General features: G+C 36.0%; 1 protein-coding gene across 1 annotated transcript; it reads right to left on the bottom strand.

Moving 5' to 3' along the window:
• Positions 1-4,971: 4,971 nt before the first annotated feature.
• On the bottom strand, positions 4,972-22,427 carry LOC103043237 (sodium/glucose cotransporter 1-like). Its single transcript, XM_007231981.3, has 15 exons — positions 22,175-22,427; positions 21,014-21,085; positions 19,383-19,487; positions 19,251-19,310; positions 17,424-17,528; positions 15,280-15,385; positions 15,104-15,184; positions 14,010-14,218; positions 13,201-13,336; positions 11,455-11,562; positions 11,202-11,352; positions 8,446-8,614; positions 7,662-7,877; positions 6,574-6,688; positions 4,972-5,318 (listed from the first exon to the last, which is right to left on the bottom strand). The coding sequence occupies exons 1-15, from the start codon at positions 22,292-22,294 to the stop codon at positions 5,104-5,106; spliced, it is 1,968 nt and encodes a 655-aa protein (XP_007232043.3). The 5' UTR covers positions 22,295-22,427; the 3' UTR covers positions 4,972-5,103.
• Positions 22,428-22,570: the final 143 nt, after the last annotated feature.

Below are 22,570 nucleotides of genomic sequence, written 5' to 3' on the forward strand. Positions count from 1 at the left end.
TTCAGCACCGGGGCGTCTGCAGTCAGCTCTCTCTCTCTCTCTCTCTCTCTCTCTCTTACTGTTTATCTCTGTCTCTCTATCACTGTCGCCCTCCCTCTCTTGATAGCTCACTCACCCTCCTCTCTCTCTCTCTCTCTCTCTCTTTTGCTCTGTATGTCAGCCTCTCTCACCCACTCTCTCTCTCTAGCTCTTTACCATTTGTTCTCTCTATTTTTATTTGTCTCTATAGCTCACTCACTCACTCACTCTCTCTCTCTCTCTCTCTGTTTCTTTCTTTGTATGTCTACCTCTCTCTGCCAATCTCTCTCTCTCTTTTCTGTTTATCTCTCTCTTGCTCTTTAACATTTGTTCTCTCTTTTTATTTGTCTCTATAGCTCTCTCACTCACTCACTCTCTCTTTCTCTCTATCTGTTTCTTTCCCTGTATGTCTACCTCTCTCTGCCAATCTCTCTCTCTCTCTCTTTTTGTTTATCTCTCTTTCTAGCTCTTTAGCATTTGTTCTCTCACCCACACATTCTCTCTCTCTCTCTCTCTTTTTTAGACTTTTAATGCTTCTGTGTGCACACACTCCCCCATTTCTGTGTGTGTGTGTGTGTGTGTGTGTTTGTCAGACCTCTTTCCCTGTATCCCTCATTCATTTACAGTCTCTCTCTCTTTCTCTCTCTCTCTCACATGTTCCTTATACCCTCCCCTTCATATTTTGCTCTCTCCACCTCTCTCTCTCCATTTTTCTCACACCCCTTCCCCTCTCTCTTTCTCTCTCTCGCTCTCTCTCTCTCTCTCTCTCTCTCTCTCTCTCTCTCTCTCTCTCTCTCTCTCTCTCTTTCTCTGTCTCTATCTCTCTCTGCAGTCTCCGCTGCAGTGCCTCTGCAGACAGCATCACGTTTTCTCATAGCCAGTGAAAAATTCCAGCCAATCAGAATCCAGCCCTGCATCCCCCTCCCCCTCGCAGGTTCACACACACACACACACACACACACACACACACACACACACACACACACACACACTTAGAGCTGACATTTTTCTGTGCTTCCATTCATTCTCAGTCTCTGAAGACCATCTTCCTTTGCTGTGATGCTCGCAGTAGCCACACACACACACATCTATACACATACTCACACACACACACAGCATGTACACCGCCTACACGCTAAAAACAGGCCAAACAGTCATTCATCTGCTCTACATAATACAACACTGCTTATGTAACAACACAACACAACACACACCAGACCCACACAGTGTTATGAACCCTAAGCATAACCATACTGAGCCTATAACTACTCATACTAACCATAACCTTAACAATAACCTTACCTTAGCCATACTAAACACAACCTTAGTGATAGTATTATGGTTAAAGTATTGGTAGTAATGCATTAGTGGGGATTGGGTTCATAAGTACACTTAAGGTTAGTAGGGTTGTAGTTTGGGCTAGTAGGGTTGTAGTTTGGGCTAGTAGGATTTATGTTTTTGGTTAGTATGGTTGTGGTTAGGGAGGGTATGGTTGCTGTTTTTGGTTGGTGTGCTTGTAGTTTGGGTAAGTATTGTTGTAGTTTGGATAAGTATAGTTGTAGTTTGGATAAGTATAGTTGTAATTTGGATAAGTATGGTTGTAGTTTGGATAATTAAATGTGTAGTTTGGGTTAGTATGGTTGTAGTTTGGGTTGGTTGTGATTTGGATAAGTATGGTTGTAGTTTTGGTTGTCATAGTTGTGGTTTGGGTTACTAGGGTTGCTGTTACCAGTTAGTATGGTTGTAGTTTGGGTTATTAGGGTTGTAATTTGGGTTAGTATGGTTCAGTGTTTTCAAGTCTCACGCTTTGAACGTGACACATGCACCTCAGCGAGTTCACACGCTCACACGTCACACATGGTATTTCTCACGTCTGCCAATCTATCGGCTGTATATTATAATGTACTCTCGTTGAGCCAATCAGAATATAGATCGCTCTGTTGTTGGGCAGACCTAGTCAAATGTGGTTGCTGTGTTTGGTAGTATGCTTGTAGTTTGGGTTAGTGTGGTTGTGGTTTTGATAAGTATGGTTGTAGTTTGGGTTATTGGATGTGTAGTTTGGGTTAGTATGGTTGTAGTTTGGGTTAGTAGGGCTGCAGTTTTGGATGGCTGTAGTTTGGGTTGGTTGTGGTTTGGATAGTAGAATTGCTGTTTTTGGTTAGTATGGTTGTGGTTTTGGTTTTGTAGGGTTGTAATTTGGGTTTTTTAATTACATTTTGGGATGGTTATGGCTAGGGTAAAGATTAGGGTTTACTAATAATATAATAATAATAATAATAATAATAATATTATGATTATTAGGCAGATTTAGTACAGTAGGGATCATAGAGATATTTGTATTGTTAGTGTTTTAGCTCAAGACTAATCAAAACAAGTCAAAAAAAGAATCAACTAACTTTAATCTAGTTAATCTACCATAACCTTTGCAATCCTAACATTAACCCTAAATCCATTCATAATCCCTAACATTAACCTTTTCCATTTTAGACATCCTTCTAATAATTCTATTTTGCAGAATAGGGACACTTTAGATCTGCTGCTATTGAAACATTGGGCTTTGGGGTTCTTTGGAATGATGGAGCTTTGCTTTGACGCTTTTAGCATGAGTTTGAGAGTCAAAAATAATGATCATGAAAACATTAAAATCTGATTTTACTGATGCTATTCTGTGTGGCTTATCTAATCTAATGCTATTTAATGTAAATATATCTCAGAAAAGAGCAGCTTTTACTGAAGCAAAGAAAAAACAATCACTTTAGTGCCGTGGAGGAATCCTCAGTGTCCGAGTGTCCGGTTAAATCCGTATACTGTCCAGAGCCTGGATTACATAACTGCAGCATTTTAATCAGTTTTAGACGTGGTCAGAGCAACATGCTGACCCATGCATACTCTACAGCACTGAGGCGGGGATTATTACTGTTACATAAAATACTGTATCGTAAAAATACAGTCATCACAATGGATTTAATCTCTGTAGAGTGTTTTTGCCTGTATATCTATAAATACCCTATACATGTAACATTAGAATAAACTCAAATAAACATTAATAAAGTCAATTAAAATTGTCAGTGAGAGTGTCTACCTGTAATTAATTCTAAATAACATTAGATTTATTAAACACAAATAAACACATACAAATAATAAAGCCAGTGGTCAATGAGAGTGTCTACCTGTAATTAACTCTATATAACATTAGATGTAATAAAAAAATAAAGTCATTAATCAGTAAGAATGTCTACCTGTAATCAATTCTATATAACTTTAGAATACTAAACCCAAATAAATATAAAGCATAAAGTCAGTGTTCAGTAGACACCTGTGATTATCTATATTGAAACATTAGAATTTATAAATCAAAAGAAATATAAACTCAGTGAGAGTGTCTACCTGTAATTAACTCTATATAACATTAGATTTATTAAACACAAATAAAGTCAGTAGTCAGTGACAGTACATACCTGTAATTAACGCTATATAACATTAGAATTTATAAACCCAAATAAACATTAATAAAGTCAGTGTTCAGTGAGAGTCTCTACCTGTAATTAACTCTATATAACATTAGATTTATTAAACGTAAATAAACACAAGTAAAGTCAGTGGTCAGTGAGAGTGTCTACCTGTAATTAACGCTATATAACATTAAATTGATTAAACACAAACAAAGTCAGTGGTCAGTAAGAGTGTCTGCCTGTAATTAAGTCTATATAACATTAGAATTTATAAAGCCAAATAAACATTAATAAAGTCAGTGTTCAGTGAAAGTGTCTACTTGTAATTACCTCTATATAACATTATATTTATTAAATGTAAATAAACAAAAGTAAAGTCAGTGGTCAGTGAGAGTGTCTACCTGTAATTAACTTTAGAATACTACATACATTAGAATACTAAACCCAAATAAATATAAAATCACTTATCAGTTTTTAGACTGTGTAGATTTGCACTTTGTAAAGAGCAGCCAGCTATCCCCACAATTATGAAATATTCATATTTTTATGTCTTATAAAACCTGGGATATTTGGTCCCCAAACTGTCAATATCTACATAATTATGCACAAATCACTAAATTAAGGAAACATTATGATACATAGATCTGATTATTATTCACATTATTGTCCCTTACAAACCATAATAATCCTCATTTTATCAGCAACAAAAGCACAGGTGGACAGGTGGAATGTCAGATTAGCATTGTGATCGGATTAGCTTGCACGAGGACAGAAAAACACAGGTATTAAACAGGGACAGAAATTATTTTTGGATTTTTGGAAGCTACATAAAAATCAGTCACTCATGAAGCCACTTATAAATAGCACACATTATTAAAATAAAATACAGTACCAGTTTGGACACACCTTTAATTTAAAGTTTTTTTTATTACTATATTATAAATTAATACTAAAGTCAGGTCTTCTTTTCCTGGGGTGGCCCTGATGAGAGCCAGTTTCATCATAACATTTTTGCGACTGCAATTTTTGGCATTGACTGACTTTCATTTCTTAAAATAATGAAGGTCAAACACGTCAAATAGAGTTATTTACTGTATACCAACTCTTTCTCTTCATAACTTTACAACTGATGCTCGCAAACTAATATTAAGAGGCAAGAAATTCAAGTAATTAACTCTTGACAAGTTCAGCACAGCTGTTGACTGAAAGCCGGAATTCCAATTGACTACCTTAAATAAAAAAACTGACTTAGAAAATCTAAGCCTAGATGTACAAAGGCTTTTACTAAATAATTCCATCTTTTTTCTATAAATAATTCCATCTGTTTTAATTAGTTTAGTATTAATCAATGCACGAAGTTATACATTTAAATAATAAACCACACTGAATTTAAAATGTCCAAACTTTTGAATAACTTAAAAAAAACTTAAAATTTTGAAAACTAAAAATTTAAAGTTTATGCTTAATGTTAAAACCCTAAAAGAAAAAGAAAGACAAATACTGAACTTTCTCAAATCTAATGTTTAATAACTTCATAAATTAAGTCATAGCAGTTTGGCCTTTAAAATATAAAATATATGTGTTTAAATATATTTCTGTATACATCTCAATATGGACTGAGACTGGCGAGTTTTTAACCGAAGAAACCGTGGAAAAACACACACACGGCGAGCAGGATGATGGCGTTGGCGTTCACCACATTCCTCCACAGCGGCTTCTCGCTCGTGTCCGTCAGCTGCTTCTTCATCTCCGCCTCTTCCTCTTTGGTAAGTTTTGGTGCTTTTTTCTGGTCGAAGCCACAGAAACCGTTGTAGACCTTCCTCCAGCAGCTCGGTTCTGGCTCTGGTTCTGAAGCGTTACACAAATAAAAAGCTAAATATTCATTCACCCTTTAAACTGGAAGGAACTGCATGATGACTATTGACTCCTTTTAGTTTTATCGTAGTTCCTGAATAATATATGTAATTTTGTGTAGCAGCAACTGAGATATAAGTATTAATAATTGAGTAATAAAATGACTGTTGTACACATTGCACTGCATGTATAGGGACCATTTACACACAGAACCATGTTTATGGGGACCAGTTACACACATAATACTTGATTTATGTGTTTATGGGGACCAGTTACATACTATACTTAGAACGGACTATTGGCAGATCATAGTACATATATCACTGTATTTATGGGGACCAGTTATATAGAAAGAATGTTTAAGGTGACTAGTTACATAATTAATACTTTAAATATGTGGACCAGTAACAAACACAAAGCACCACATGTATAGGAGGTACTACATAATACAACTCAGTTTTATAGGACCAAGTTGCTCACAATATTGTCTTTATGGAGACATTTTGCACATGCGACACTGCATTTATGGGGACCAATTATACAATACTGTTAATTGTGTTGTGGTATGCACACATAAGTAAATTTATGGGATCTAGACTATGTTAATGGGGACCAGTTATATAAAGAATATTACATGTATGGGGACCAATTATATAAATAGTATTACATTTATGGGGACCAGTTATAGAAAATAGTATTGCATGTTTGGGGACCAGGTATATACAGTATTACATTTATGGGGACCAGTTGCATAAACAGAATTACATTTATAGGGACCAGATATATAACATTATTAAATATATGGGGACCAGTTATAAAACAGTATTACACTTATGGGGACCAGGTATATACAGAGTATTACATTTATTGGGACCAGCTTAATAAACAGTATTACATTTAAAGGGAACAGATATATAAATATTATTCAATATATCGGGGCCAGGTATATATACAGTATTACGTTTATGGGGACCAGCTTTATAAACAGTATTCCATTTATGGGGACCAGTTGTAAAACATTATTACATTTATGGGTACCAAATTTCACACATCACATCACTGTGGAACATACACTATACGCACAGCAATAGATTTAAGGGGACCAGTACACACAGTTTGCTCATGGGGACCAACCATATAGCACTTTTTTGAGGACCATACCTTACATAGTACATATTACTAACTTGCATATTATTTTTTAACATGTTTAATATAATTATGCATTAAAACAACAAACAACATGACTAACCTTCTAGCTTCATCGAGCTGATCTCTTCTTCTTCTTCTTCTTTGTTCCAGTCATCTTCTTCAATATCAACTCTTTCCTCAGTGCTGTTCCTCAAACTCCAACACAGTCTGTGCAACTGCAAAGTTAACAAGAGTCAGTTAAATGGGTATATATACAGTATTACATTTATGGGGACCAGTTACATACACAGCACTGCATTTAATGGGACCATTTGCATCTAGTGCTGTAGTTAAGGGGACCAATTATACTTGTAAACACGTTTATGAGGACTAGTTACACAGTACATACCACTGTATTTGTGGGGACGGCTTATACACACAAGTTTGTGGGGACTGTTTTTTTACAGTACCAGTCAAAAGTTTGGACACACCTTAAATTCAGTGTTTTTTAATTAGTTAAAAATATTTTTCATTGTAAATTCACACTAAGATCATTCAAACAAACTAGAATATGTTAAACCAACCAGAATATGTTTTATTCTTTAGATTCTTCAAAGTAGCACCTTTTCCTTAGATAACATTTTTGCACATCTTGGCTTTATTTTCTTAGTCAGCTTTATAAGGTAGAGTCACCTGGAATTCAGGCTTTCAGTTAACAGCTGTGCTGAACTCATCAAGAGTTAATTACTTGAATTTCTTGCCCTTAATATTAGTTTAAGAGCATCAGTTGTAAAGTTGTAAAGAGGTAGAGTTGGTATACAGTGAATGGCTCTATTTGAGTAATGTTCTAATCCATATTATGAGAAGAAATAACTATTTAACTAAGTAAAGAAAAAAATTATTTAAGAATTTTAAGAACACCAAAAACTTGATGATGAAACTGGCACTCATCAGGACTGCCCCAGGAAAATAATAGCAAGAGTTACCAGCCTTAGAAACCAAAAATGAACACTTTTAAGTTAATAAATGATTCCTTATGTGTTTCTTCATAGTGTGGATTTCTTAAGTATTTATTTACAATGTAGGAAACAAGGGAAAAATAAAGATGGACCCTGGTTTATGGGGACAACTCAAACACTTAGCACTGTATTTATTCCAATTAACTCAGTGAAACCTTTTTAAAATGTCAAAGAAGTACAAGAGACTTACGTGTTTTTCGTCGATTGGTTTGGTAAGAAGAGAAATCCCCAGAATGACAATACAGGAGATTCCGAACAGGATGATCCCGAAGTAAAGGTAGTGAATCCCGCAGATGATGTACGGACAGTCCGGGACCTGAGCGCAGCTTCCTGAACCGTATGCAAATTCAGCTATCATCCTGGAGAGGCCTACAGCCAACCCAAACAGCATCCCATAGAAAACCCCCTGGTGGACAAAAAATATGTTGTTTCATCATTTTATTAATTCTTTTGGCAACACTTTTCAAAAAGGGTGACAGTAACAGGACTTCTGACAGTAATAAACACTGTTAAATGGTTAAGGAATGTATTGACTAATTATTAACTGTTGGTAGTTAACACATTATTAAACATCACTAAATTTTAATGCATAAGAATGTTGTAAATGTTGATGAATTAAGACATTAGTCAAATAAATTTGCAATGATGACTAGCGTCAATTAATGATTAGTTAGGACATTCTGCCATAAATAATGTTAAATAATGTACTCTTATTGTAAAGTGTTACCATTCCTTTTTATGTATTAATTTATCACCTTTCCTTTAGATTATACACAAAATGCATTTTTTAAGAATAAGATACCAAAGGATATTGATATTTTGTCTTTGTTTATGTGTTTTTAATTTTAAGCATGTAATCATTCTATTAATATCTATTAATATATATTAAATTAGAAAATATATACCTAGAAAAACACTGCAGTTTTTTTAATGCTTAAGTACCTGGTCTGAAGGTGGTGAAGGTGTACACTTACCTGTTCATTGGTTCTTTTACAGAAAATAGCCAGAATAAAAACAGCGGCGATGGGCGGGGCCAAATAACTGGTGACTGATTGCGTGTAATCAAACAACTGCCCACCTTGAGCAGACTGAACCATTGGAATCCAGGCAATACTGACCCCAATCAGAACCACAATAAACACCCTGCAGACAAAAAACACCAAGAAATATAAGATACAGTCCTCTACAAAATACTGGAACAGTCTTGTCAATACTATTATTTCTGCTTTAGATTAAAAACTTTTACACTGAAAAAAATTATGCATAAAATGTACTTGAAAAAACTTTCGCAACTTTCTGCATTTGATTTTTTTTTTAAGTAAATTTAAGTAATTTCATAAATTTTTAGTTAAAACATACATTCTTTTTACTATAATAAAAATACTTTAGTAAAGTATACTACTAAGAATGTATCACATGCCATCCATGTGTTGAGACAGTGAGACTTGGTCTGTTTACAAAATAAATCTTTGAGATTATGTAAATATTTGAATGTGTGTTTTAACTAAAATAATATATAGTAATATTGTATAAATAAAGTGATTGTAATTAGGTAATATTGTGTGCAGAAATAAAGTAACGTTTACTAAAAGAAAGGATTGACTGAAGTTCAGTTCACTTATTTACTCTATGTAACATTTAAGTCTTGAAACCGAGTTGAAGTTAAATTTACATGAAATTAGATGTACTTAAAATAAGCAAATGCAGAAAGTTGCGAAACTTTTTTTAAGTAAATCAATTTACGCATCAACTTTTTCAGTGTAGGTTTGACATTAAAAGATAAGTATGGGTCTATTGAGGAGCAAAGATGTGTCCGCTACAAGATGAGAGTCTGAAGCTTTACACTGTATTTAGGTCTGTTTTGGCCATTACTCTTTATAAACTAGTTTCAGGGCTGGTTTTGTATTCTACTGTGGGTGGAAAGAGCCTTAGAAAAAGTTATTTCTAAGATATACCAGAAATAGATGGAAGATTTAACCTGCTTCTCTCAAAATATCAACATTTCAGCTTTTATTTCCAGATATTTACATCTGGATCTGATACATGGTTCAGAATATAGTACCTTCTTTTTTCTCAACCCATCCTTTTTTTTTCTTATGAGCAAAAACAGAAAAAGTAAATAAGACTTTTCTTGCAATAATTGCATCAAGCCTATGATATATTGGCATCACTAAACTCTTCTAAACTCTAAACTTCTTTTGTGAAGCTTTTTCAGGAGTTTTGTTTGTTTTAGAGGGTTATTATGATGCGTGACATCATCGATTAACATTAATGAGCCTGTTATAGAAGAAGCCATGCAAGCCCAAGCCATGGCGATGACACTACCTCCACTGTGTTTCACAGCTGAGCTTGTATTTTTGGGATGATGAGCAAATACATTTGGTTTTCCAAATTTTAGCTTTTATATTATATATTATATTATATATTATATTATATATTTTTGTCTCTGCTATTCTTGGCAAATTGCACCTGGTCTTTTTTTTTTATTCTGTCTGAAGAAAAGTAGTTTTTATCTTCTGGTGAAGTGTATGCACTTTTATTCAAGAAGTCGCCTGTGAAAAGTAGATTGTGAGAGTGTGATACCTTTACTCCTGTCATCTAGAGATGGTTGCTGATGATACTAACAGTTGTTTCAGTTTTTTTAAAGAATTAAGTGCTGTGGCTTTCTTTCGTCTACCTGTTTGAGATCTTTTACTTATGTAGTACACCAGTGACGACTTTCTTCTTCAGGACATTCTAAATGGTTGTACCATGACCTATATTTGTGCTCTAATGGCTCTGATTGATGTTCTATCTTCTTTTAGCTTTTAAATTGCTTGTTTTTCCACCTATAGAAGGCAATAGCTCTTTGGTTTTCATGGCGTTTACTCCTCTAACTATAAATTCTTTCTCTAATTAATCAGTCTGCAAGATAAAACCTTCAATCTGAAGCTTAGCGTTCAGACATTCAGTGCTGTTTAATGACTGAAAATTACCCCTCCGATTTTCCATCCGAAATCGCACCTTGTGTTCTCAGCTTAATTACTCAGGAATCCCTTCACACATAAACATAATCCATACATGTTTAGAAAGGGCTAAACTTACTCTTTATAAAAATAGGAGTTTTTAGAAAGTAAAAATCCCAGTGCAGTCAAGCATATATAAGAAACCCACTGAGAAAAACACCTAAAAAAGTTTTTAGTATCTACATGTATCCTAGAGGTGTGATTATTGATTATCAAGAAAAATAACTCCACCTGATGCTGTTTCTCCATGTATTTTATCAAAGTAATAATTAATACGCCATGTAATGAACTCAAATCATCAGTATTCTTGTGCTTTCTTTAACTCATAAACACTCTAGTCTAACCATTTTTGAAAATATATCTTAGCTGAATATATTTATATAAGTCTATACATTTAAAAATAAGTAAAAAAAAAAAAAAAAACAGGCGCTTGGTAAAATTTTGAGCAAAACATGATCAGTTTCAGGAAAATATAACAATTCTGCTTCCTTTTACATTTTAAATGATTATATTTTTGAACAGCCGTATGTCTTCTGGAGTAAAAGAGATCAGGGCATGTGACTGTTTGATATAATTACTGTGTTATAAGACCTGAAAGAGGAACTAAAAACAAAAACGGAGAAAAAACACACCAAAACCAAAAAGTTCTAAGGGTTAAGAATACATATAACGTTTTCTCATATTGCATCATGTTTCTATCAGCAGTAAAAGGTAAGTAAGCGAACCTGCCAGCGATCATCAGCTCTTTTTCAGATGCTTTTTGGCGGATTTTGGTGTAGATGTCCATGGTGAAGAGGGTGCTGGCGCTGTTGAAGATGGAGGTGAGGGAACTCATCAGAGAAGCCAGCATGACGGACAGCATCAAACCTCTCAGACCTAAACACACACACATGTACATATAAATACATACATATCAATACAAATACTATAGATAAAACCGATTTTTCTGCAGTTCTTGTATTGCAGAGATGTCCTCACCATTGGGCAAGATCTCCATCACCAGTTTGGGGTAGGCGATGTTGGTGCAGCCCACCTCAGTTCCACACAAGTCATTACAGATTTCAGGAACCACACACGCCACATCATCTACAGAACATTAGATCATTCATAAATACACACATAAACACAAAGACCTGTACAGCTCTGGAAAAAAAGGGGGCACTTCAAAAATGATGGGTTTCTTTGATTTTACCAAATTGAAAACCTCTGGAATATAATCAAGAGGAAGATAGATGATCACACGACATCAAACCAAACTGAACTGCCTATCCAAAAGCAGTGTGTAAGACTGGTGGAGGAGAACATGATGCCAAGATGCATGAAAACTGTGATTAAAAACCAGGGTTATTCCACCAAATATTGATTTCTGAACTCTTAAAACTACTTGTTTTATTTTGCATTATTTGAGGTCTAAAAGAAGCTCTGCATCTTTTTTTGTTATTTCAGCCATTTCTCATTTTCTGCAAATAAATGCTCTAAATGACAATATTTTTATTCGGAATTTGGGAGAAATGTTGTAGTTTGTAGAATAAAACAACAACGTTCATTTTACTCAAACATAAACCTATAAATAGCAAAATCAGATAAACTGATTCAGAAACTGAAAAACTGTTATTTTTTCCAGAGCTGTATATATATATATATACACACACATTTAATACCATTAAAGGTATTAGAAAATTAGAGCTATCGATTTTTTTATAGTTTAGGTCAGAAAAAAAGTAAAAAAAATATGCCAATAAAGATAATTCTAATCTGAAGTATGTTTAGAAACATTAAATTGTATTAGAATTGACACAAGTAAACATAAATACATAACGTGACGTAGTGTTTTTTCTTGTTAAATCAATAAGATCATATTTATAAATCATTTTTGTCAGCAATAGATTCTTTTTGTAATTTTTTCAAATTTAATTCGTATTTATTCTAGTCTAATACTGTGTATATAAGCACTTAAATTACAATTTAATTGTAATTTTTACCGGTGGCTAAAACCTTTTGCACAATAGAGTATATTTGTTGTGTACTTTTATATTGTTTTACTAATAAAAATTTTCCTTTCTGTTTAGTTGTTTTTCGTTGTAATCAACTCCTGTAATGAACTTAAAAAGTTTATAAACTAATAAGATATTTTTCACAAAGCGACAATATTTACCTAGAAAAACATGCAATGTTTATTGCTATCTTACATCCTTCCAGTAGTCTATTTTCCCGCCTTCGCACATGCTTAATTGTTACACACATATGGATATGCAGCAATACAAAAACCCAATTTTAACATCAACATTAAACAGAATGAATGAGTGTGAACAAGCAGGTCAGTTGGACACATCCAGGTAGCTGCACCGTTAAAATAGCAATCTGCCATAGTTTATTTTATACTACGTCTAAAACACAAACATGATTAATAAATTAATTAAAATAATTAATAAATGCCTTTTGCACGTTTTGAGCTGCGCAAGATATACTTTTCCTGTTGTTACGATAGAAAAGAAAAGCTGCACTGTGCATGATTTACAACTCACTTACAGATCACTAACATAGGGCTTCAAATCACATTAGAACAAGCACAAATAAATAGGATTTTCTGGAAGTATCTGTAATAAAATCTGTAATGTCCTCAAAATTCAAATCTATTGGAATATTTAACTTTTTGTGAATGCGAAAATTAATTGTTTTTGATCTGAGTTATTAGCACTGAGAAACAGTGCGTAATTTTCTCACCTGGGTAGAGAATTCTGCTGATCATGCCAGGAAACACCATGATGAACATGGGAAGGAGCTTCAGGTACCCACACAGAATACAGCCGGCCTTCACATGAGACATGTTCTTAGCAGATAAACACCTCTGGACAATCACCTGATATCACACACACACACACACACACACATTTACAGTTAAATATCCAGTATTAAAAGGTGAGAACTGCAGCATTGTGGGAGCTGGAGTTCCTCAAAATCAGCAGAGACAGAAGGGAGGACAGAAAGATTGACATCTACTTTTTAATGTGTAATTTATATATATATATATATATATATCTGAATCAGTTTCTCTGATTTTGCTATTTATAGGTTTATGTTTGAGTAAAATTATTATTGTTGTTTTATTCTATAAACTACGGACAAAATTTCTCCCAAATTCCAAATAAAAATATTGTCATTTAGAGCATTTATTTGCAGAAAATGAGAAATGGCTGAAATAACAAAAAAAAAGATGCAGAGCTTTCAGACCTCAAATAATGCAAAGAAAACAAGTTCATATTCATAAAGTTTTTTATAGAGTTTAGAAATCAATATTTGGTAGAATAGCCCTGGTCTTTAATTACAGTTTTCATGCATCTTGGCATCATGTTCTCCTCCATCAGTCTTACACACTGCTTTTGGATAACTTTATGCTGCTTTACTCCTGGTGCAAAAATTCAAGCAGTTCAGTTTGATTTGATGATCATCTGTCTTTCTCTTGATTATATTCCAGAGGTTTTCGATTTTGTCAAATCAAAGAAACTCATAATTTTTAAGTGCTGTATATATACCTGGTCAGTGCACCAGTACCACGCAGCCTGGATGGTGAGTCCGAAGATGAGTCCAGGCCAAGGCAGATCTCCGGTGGTGGCGTCTCTGAAGATGTGGAAGGAGTCGGCGCGAGGCGTGTAACACTCAGAACTAACATTACCCACCACCATCGGGATGGAATTCATGTAGGCATCATGAAATTTATCATAACCTCCAACCTTATCAAAAGCTGAAGAAAAAGAGAATCACAAAAACAGTTCTGATTGGAAAGTTTAGCTTAATTGCTTTAATCACTTGTGTACTGTTAGCTCAGCATAGCTTAGTTACCCAGCTAACTAATTAGTGCCAGTTCCACCAGTATAGTATAAAACTTAAATTTGCATCAAAGTTTCAGGGATGTGTGTTTTGTAGCATGCTTAGATAAACTTGTAAATTAGTACTCTGGTGAAAAACACAATTTAGCTAGATATGGCAAATAAATAATGATTAGCTACATTATTAACTGCTTTAATAGATAACATAGAGAGGCTATTTGTCTATTAAAGTTCTTCACTGGTGCAATGTGTGCTAATTTGTTTAGAAAACTGGCTGTTGGTATTGTTTGTGTTGTGTGTGTATGTTTTTTTTTTCTGGTGAGGGTTATGTAATAAACCTTTTTTAGACCTGAATTATCTCCAGTGATTAAAAAACAAAATAAAAATGCTGTTTTCTGTCTGTAATGCACAGAAAAAAAGACTCTACTATATTCTACTATAAAATCTGCATAGCAAATAAATCTACTAAACTATTTACTAAAATATTTAATTGCTTCTATTCCATTTGCCTCAATGGCCCTAGCACTCTTTTTTTTCAGTGTTTTTGCAGTGGGTGGGGCCAAGCTACTGTTTTATTGGTTTACAAACTTCTTTATTGGCTGGTTTATGGTCTATTCTGTTGGACAACAGCTCTTAAACAGCATTATGTGCAACAAACCATTTTTAAAAAAGCATAGATAGAAGTATATGATGTCCACTGTGATGGACGCAGGATCTGAAAGGGATAACTGATGGAATGGGCACTAATAAATAATAATAATAATAATAATAATAATAATAATAATAATATTTGCCCTTACCAAAGCCCACTAGGACGAAGGACCCCAACACCATGATGATGGTCTGCAGAGTGTCTGTGTAAATGACTGCAGCGAGGCCACCTACAGGACAGGTGGAGAAACCGCTTTTATATAAAAATTACTTTTAATACATTTATTTTACACCAACCATATTTTAGCTTTAAAATAAAAGCTACCTGTAACTGTGTAGAGAGCTGTGATCACCAGTAGCAGGACAACAGCCAGGTAAATGTTTACATCCACAGCCTGATTAATGAAGATAGCTCCGGAGTATATATCAGCCTGATGGAGAACGACAGTAGAGCATGATCAGAACAAAACAGCAATTATTTGTCACTAGTATGTAATATCTATTAGAATGACCAGTACAGGATCTTCTGGTGAGACACATGCCTGGGAAAGTCTTGCCCTGTATGACTGACTGAGCATTGAGTTATTTTTAAGAAATGTCAGGATTAGCTTGTCAAAATTAGGAAAGAGAGGGAGAGAGAAAAAGAGAGAGAGAAAGAGATGGTGTGAGTGAAAGAGACAGAGCGAGCAAGAGAGAGACAGACAGACAAATATGGAAGAGAGAGAGAGAGAGAGAGAGAGAGAGAGAGATGGCGGGAGCGAACGTAAGAGAGCAAGTGAGAGAGACAGACAGATGGCACAAACGAAAGAGTGCGAGACAGACAGACAGACGACACGAGCGAAAGAGAGAAAGCGAGACACACAGACAGACAAACGTGGGAGCGAAAGAGAGAGAGGGAGAGAGAGGGAGAGAGAGAGAGAAAGAGATGATGTGAGTGAAAGAGACAGAGTGAGCAAGAGAGAGACAGACAGACAAATGTGGAAGAGAGAGAGAGAGAGAGAGAGAGATGGCGGGAGCGAACGTAAGAGAGGAAGTGAGAGAGACAGACAGATGGCACAAGCGAAAGAGAGCGAGACAGACAGACAGACGACACAAGCGAAAGAGAGAGAGCGAGACACACAGACAGACGGCATGAGCGAAAAAGAGAGAGAGAGCAAGACAGAGACAGAGAGACAAACGTGGGAGCGAAAGAGAGAGAGAGAGAGAAAGAGAGAGAGAAAGAGATGGTGTGAGTGAAAGAGACAGGGCGAGCAAGAGAGAGACAGACAGACAAATGTGGACGAGAGAGAGAGAGAGAGAGAGAGAGAGAGAGAGATGGTGGGAGCGAACGTAAGAGAGCAAGTGAGAGAGACAGACAGATGGCACAAGCGAAAAAGAGCGAGACAGACAGACAGATGACATGAGCGAAAGAGAGAGAGCCAGACACATAGACAGACAGACGGCATGAGCGAAAAAGAGAGAGAGAGCAAGACAGAGACAGAGAGACAAACGTGGGAGCGAAAGAGAGAGAGGGAGAGAGAGAAAGAGAGAGAGAAAGAGATGGTGTGAGTGAAAGAGACAGAGCGAGCAAGAGAGAGACAGACAGACAAATGTGGAAGAGAGAGAGAGAGAGATGGCGGGAGCGAACGTAAGAGAGCAAGTGAGAGAGACAGACAGATGGCACAAGCGAAAAAGAGCGAGACAGACAGACAGACGACATGAGCGAAAGAGAGAGAGCGAGACACACAGACAGACGGCATGAGCGAAAAAAATAGAGAGAGTAAGACAGAGACAGAGAGACAAACATGGGAGCGAAAGAGAGAGAGAGAGAGAAAGTGAGAGAGAGAGAGAAAGTGAGAGAGAGAGAGGAAGTGAGAGAGACAGTCCGAGTGCCTAACCCTGAGTTCACACTGGATAGTGACAGGCGACCATTCATTTCCTATGGCAATGCAGCGACAGTGTGTGGACAGTTTGAACGATCTGTGTTTCTGAGCATGCTCTCTGCTTTGTGCTCCAGCTTCCAGTTAGAGCTAAACTTCAACGAGGCTATAGGCTAAGTTAGTAGCGAGTTGCTAATAGCAACAGTGCTACAGCTACACTTTCCGTGTTATGTTTATTGTTTCCAAAAGAAAGGCTGCCAGGATTGTTAGGTCTCTGGTGGGTTTTGAAAATATTACAATATAATTGAATCGAAAAAAGTTTGCTTTTGTTAGCCTATATGCTCCTATATGCTCACTAGACATAGGTATGAAGCTCAATCGAACATTTATATTTATAGATATACATTTATATTTATGAGTTTATAGGAAATAAAGCTTGTATAAACCGTTTCCCATTTATTAAAACAATTTAATTGTATGACGCAGGGAACTCCTTTATAACGTCGACATGCAACCAGTTAGAAGGGGAAGTGTGATCATGTGAGCAGTGTAAATACAGCATGAATGTTTGTTGACTTACTACCATGTAAATGAGGAATAAAACACTCACAGAGATCTTAGTGAAGACGTAGAGGATAAGAGAAAGCAAGGACAGATAGATTCTGATCCTCTGACCTCCGAAACGCTTCTTCAGATACTCTGGCATGGTCACCACCTGCAGATAACAGGTCAGATAACAGAGGAACACTGGTCAGCGTCACACAGAGAGTCTGTGAATACTCAGGCTAATCTTAGCCAGTGAGGTTCAGGGTGGGATAAGATATTCTGAAAAATGAAAGATTTATTATTTTACTCAGATTATGGTTATGTCATACAGTCACAATGTTTAGTAATAAAGTTTATAAAAAGGTCATGTTCAGTTCATGCAGTTTGAGGAATCATGCTAAGGCTCGGCCTTGTGCCTAATTGCACCATAAATGCACAATTACTGAGAGAGTGTCCTTGGTGATGTAACAGTGGAATTTACTGTAGTATAACAATAGAATATCTTGGCACTAGTCCACAGGTAAAAAGGTCAATTATACCTTTTCTTTAAGAAACAAATACAAAAAGCTGTTTTAATTAAACTTAATTTAATTAAATTTAATTGTCTAATGATGGAATGGGCACTAATGTATAGCTAGGCAACTTGGCAGTTGTGTTGAGAAGTATAGAATCTCATTGTTTTATTGTTAAACAAGAAAACACTAGAAAACCCTATTCATTGGCATGATATATGATTTGGAGGGAAGCATCGTCAATAATAAAAACATATATTTTCAAACCAAAGAAGCAAAGATGAATGAATGAGTGAATAGTTGGCTGGATAACTTAATGGATGGATCTATGGGTACATGAATACATAAATGATTGGATCAAATGTGTTGTTTGATAGAAGGATGAGCTGGATCGGTGGGTAGATTAAATGGAAAATGGAAATTAGTTAATAGTTGGGTGGATTTATGAAAATATGGATGTATTGAGTAATAAATAGATAGTTAGATAGCTGAATGGGTAGATTTATGTGTAGATGGATGTATATATGGATAGACTGAGTAATACATAGATGGTTGAATTGCTAAATGGATAGATTTATGTGTAGATGGATGTATTTATATATAGATTAAGTAATAAATAGATGGTTGGATAGCTGAATGGATAGATTTATGTGTTTATTGATGTATTTATGGATAGATTAAATGATCAATAGATAGTTAGATAGCTGAAATAATATATTTATGTGTAGACTAATGTATATATGGATGGATTGAGTAATAAATAGTTGGCTGAATAGCTGAATGGATAGATTTATATGTTGATGGTTGTGAATATGGATGGATGAATGGTTTGATGGAAAGATTAGATGGGTGGATGGTTAGATAGTTGTGTGCATAATTTGATAGGTAGAATGGAAGAACATTTGTATAGATGGAAAAATTATTGGATGAATGGATGTATTGATAAATTATTTTAAAAAGGGGTGGAAAGATTTAGAAGTAGATCTATGAAGAGATGGGTGCATGGATTGTTAGATGGAAGGACAGATAGATGGATGGATGGAGGGATGGATCTACTGTATAAGTGGATGGATTCATTGATTAACTGATAGAAATATGGTTGTATAAATGGATGGGTGGATGGTTAATGCATGTGTATATATGATTGGTACAGTTTGTAAATTGATGCATGGATGGATGGAATGTTAAAGTTAAAGTATGAGTAGAAGGATTGGTAAGTGGAAAGTTGGTGAATATATAAGTAGGTGGATGGATAGATCGATGGATGGATGGATGAGTGAATAAGTGAAATAGTTTGTAGAGTAGCTGGATGGACGGATTTGTGGGTAAATAAAAAGATAGATGGTTGGACGAGTGGCTAAATGGAGGCAAATGCTTACCCCAGATTTGATGTAGATTGGAACAAAGACCCATCCTAGTATGATCATCATAACCAGAGCCTAAAAAAACAGAAAACTATTACTTTTAAAAACTGAAGGGTCTAACGAGAAAATTTGACATTTTAAACTTACATTCCATTCGAACCCTCCAATGGCGATGCCAGCAGCGGCACCGGTTCCTGCCAGACCCACAAAGTGAACACTTCCGATATTACTGGCGAACAGAGATGCTCCAATCTGGATAAACAAAATCAGTTCTGATTTTAGAGACAGTGCTTTAGTACACAGCTACTTATGGTGTTCCATTTAAACTGTGTTTAGATAAATCTCGTATTGCGTATTGCTATCTTGGCAACAAAAAACACAGGTGCTTCACTGACTGAATACAAGACAATACAAGACAGAGACAGTCAACAGTCTGATGTTCATTGCTATCTTGGCAACATATGCACTGCACATACACCCCCAGTTATTAGACAAACATAAACCTAGAGACCAAGAGACCAAGGGCAATTGTGCTCTCTCTGGGCTCTGGCAGCTGATGGCAAGCTGCATGACTGGATTCGCAGCGGCGCTCTCCCGATCACAGCAGCAGCACCTTAGTCTCAGAGCTCTGAGGTTTGACGGTCAGAAATGCTTCAGAAATGAGCAAATACTATGTAAATAATGTGAATAATAATACAAAATAATAATAATAAACACGGCAAAAACAACAGGGCTCTGCACCTTTAGTGCTTGGGCCCTAATAAGAACAAAAAAAAAAACGTATATATTTTGTCAGTGTCGGATATAAGATAAGTGTAGAATTAAGTGTTTATAGGTTTACAGCTTAATAAAAGCTTCAGTCTCTATTAAACAGAAAAAGAAAAGACAGATAAGCCGTATCAGAGCTGTAATGAATTCTAAATGGCATCGGTCATCTGATCATTATGGCCCCATAAAATCCTTACTTTCATTTTGTCCAAGAGACGCAGGAAAAACCTTCGTACAAGAGCTTCGTAAGTGCTGCTGGTGTGTGTTGGTCATCTCACTGATTCTAATCAACTATGAATTATCATGCATTCAAACAATTAAATGGATTAAAGCCCAAATAAAACAATATTATTATCACATTTTTCATGAAAAGCTCTTCACACATTCAGGGACAGTATCGGTACCATCCACTTCCACAATCATGCCTTTGTAATGCATGCAGAATGTGGTTTGCATGGTCTTGTTGAAAAATGCATTAATGTTCCTGAAGAAGATCTTCGTCATTTTGAAGGCAGCATATGTTGCTCTGAGATCCTACATGTACTTTTCTGCATTAATTCTGCATCACATAAGTGTACAGATACACTCCTCCTACCATGACAGAATCTAAATTTTGGACTTTTTGGATTTGTTCTAGATTGCTGATTGGTCTAAGCACAATACACTGTGTTTCCACTGTGAGATGGTCTATTATCGTACGGTAGGTTCCTTTGAATCCAATAGAGAAGTGGGCGGAGCTTCTGGACATGGTGAACATAAGGCTTGTGTTGTGTTCAGTAAAGTGGTATTAGTAAATGTAGTAACTCTGTGTTGTAGAGCTTGTTGGTGATAAATGATGTAGAGTAGTACAGTAATCTCTAGTTCATGTGGTTCTATCAGCTGTTGTTGACGGTTCTTGATGCAGTGCATCTGTGGGATCGGAGATACGAGGGTTCAGCTTAGATAGCTTAGTGCTCTTACCCTTTACTTTACACACTGAAACTCTGAAAATAAGAATTAGACAGACTCACCGGCCACCAAACCATGTTCCTGCCAGCCAGGAAGAATCCTCCAATGGTGGAGCGGTTGGTCCTCACCATGGCCTGTAGTAGAAAGACAGTGTGTATTAAGAGTACTACAGTTTCTTTATTAATTTATTTAGTAAATACAAAAGTGTTAAACAAACCAGAATATGTTTTATATTTAATTTTTTAAGTAGTACCTGTTTGTTTAGATAACAGTTTTAAACATCTCTGCTGGATTTTCTCAGTCAGCTTTATGAGGTAGAGTCACCTGGAATTCAGGCTTTCAGTTAACAGCTGTGCTGAACTCGTCAAGCGTTAATTACTTGAATTTCTTTCCTCTTAATCTGTTTGAGAGCATCAGTTTTGATGTGAAGAGGTAGAGTTAAGCCCAATCCGCCTTCTTTTTGAGTTTAACCCTTCCCCTTGGAACAGAGGGTTAAAATCTTCCCCTTAAGAATTGGGACATCATTTTAAGCAGCTGATACATTATAAGAAGCGCTAAAGCTTTTATTTTATTTTTCTGTTCCGCCTTAAATGTTGCAGCCCACGCTGTGGTCTGTTGCACCATTTAAGGTGGAATGGGAAAGTTAGCTAGCTAGCTAGCAATTGAGACAAACTACTAGCGATCTTTTATTTGCTTGTTATGAAGAATTCGGCCAAAAAATATTGAAACTACTCATTAAACTGTGGTAATATAGTGCTAATCTTCACTTTTAACAAGAAAAATATTAAAATTTCTTACCAGTGATTCTCAAACCCCTCGGTGTGAAGTGTGCATCTGAAAAAGCCCTATCCCTATCCCTTACCTACCCCTCCAGCCCAACAAGAATTGGGACACCCCTACCTGGCCTTTGTATATAGTAAATAGCCATATTTCAATACTGTTCTTATCCATATTATGGCAAAAACTACTAAAGTATGTAAAGAAAAATTGCCTTTAAGAAAAAAATGGAGGTCAGTCAGTCTGAAACACTTGATGAAACTGGCACTCATCAGGACTGCCCCAGGAAAGCAAGAGCAAGAGTTTCCTCTGTTGTACAGCATAAGATAAACAGAGTTACTAGCCTCAGAAACTACAAATTAATAAACAGCATCCCAGGTTTGTTTAACACTTTTAAGTTACTACATTATTCCTTATTCTGTACAGGAAGCAGTAACTGGACTCACCCAGACCCCCACAGCCAGGACCACCAGAAAGTAGAGGACGATGACGGAGATGTCGGCCGGGTTGTTGATGGCATTCTTCCTGGTGGTGTTGGCAGCGTTCCGAGCGTAATCCCAGGACATGATGGTGGCGGTGATCCAGCAGAGCTTCAGGTTCTCTCTCCTCTAACGGTCCTCAGACTGACCACACCTGCTCCTGCAGCCTTCCTCTAATACTGCTCACCTGCACAGAGCGGAGGGGGTGTGAGCACAGACACCTTACCTGTGAACTTTTTATACCTGAACACCTGATTATATAAGTTTATATAAGTGTGTGTGGGTGTGTATGTGGGCGTGTCTTGAGACAAAAACAAACTTGTCCAAATGTGCAAATGCACGCACTCAGCTTGTCTAGTCTAG

This window comes from Astyanax mexicanus, chromosome 20 (genome assembly GCF_023375975.1).
Source record: "Astyanax mexicanus isolate ESR-SI-001 chromosome 20, AstMex3_surface, whole genome shotgun sequence".
Classification (NCBI taxonomy): domain Eukaryota; kingdom Metazoa; phylum Chordata; class Actinopteri; order Characiformes; family Acestrorhamphidae; genus Astyanax; species Astyanax mexicanus.

Bases quoted from the DNA above. Each gene is read 5' to 3' on its own strand.
- LOC103043237 (XM_007231981.3), bottom strand. From the start codon at position 22,294: ATGTCCTGGGATTACGCTCGGAACGCTGCCAACACCACCAGGAAGAAT. The intron at 19,488-21,013 runs GTGAGTCTGTCT...TTGTTTATCCAG, and splicing joins GGAACATGGTTTGGTGGCCG to ATTGGAGCATCTCTGTTCGC. The intron at 14,219-15,103 runs GTAAGGGCAAAT...CTTTTTCTTCAG, and splicing joins CTTCGTCCTAGTGGGCTTTG to CTTTTGATAAGGTTGGAGGT.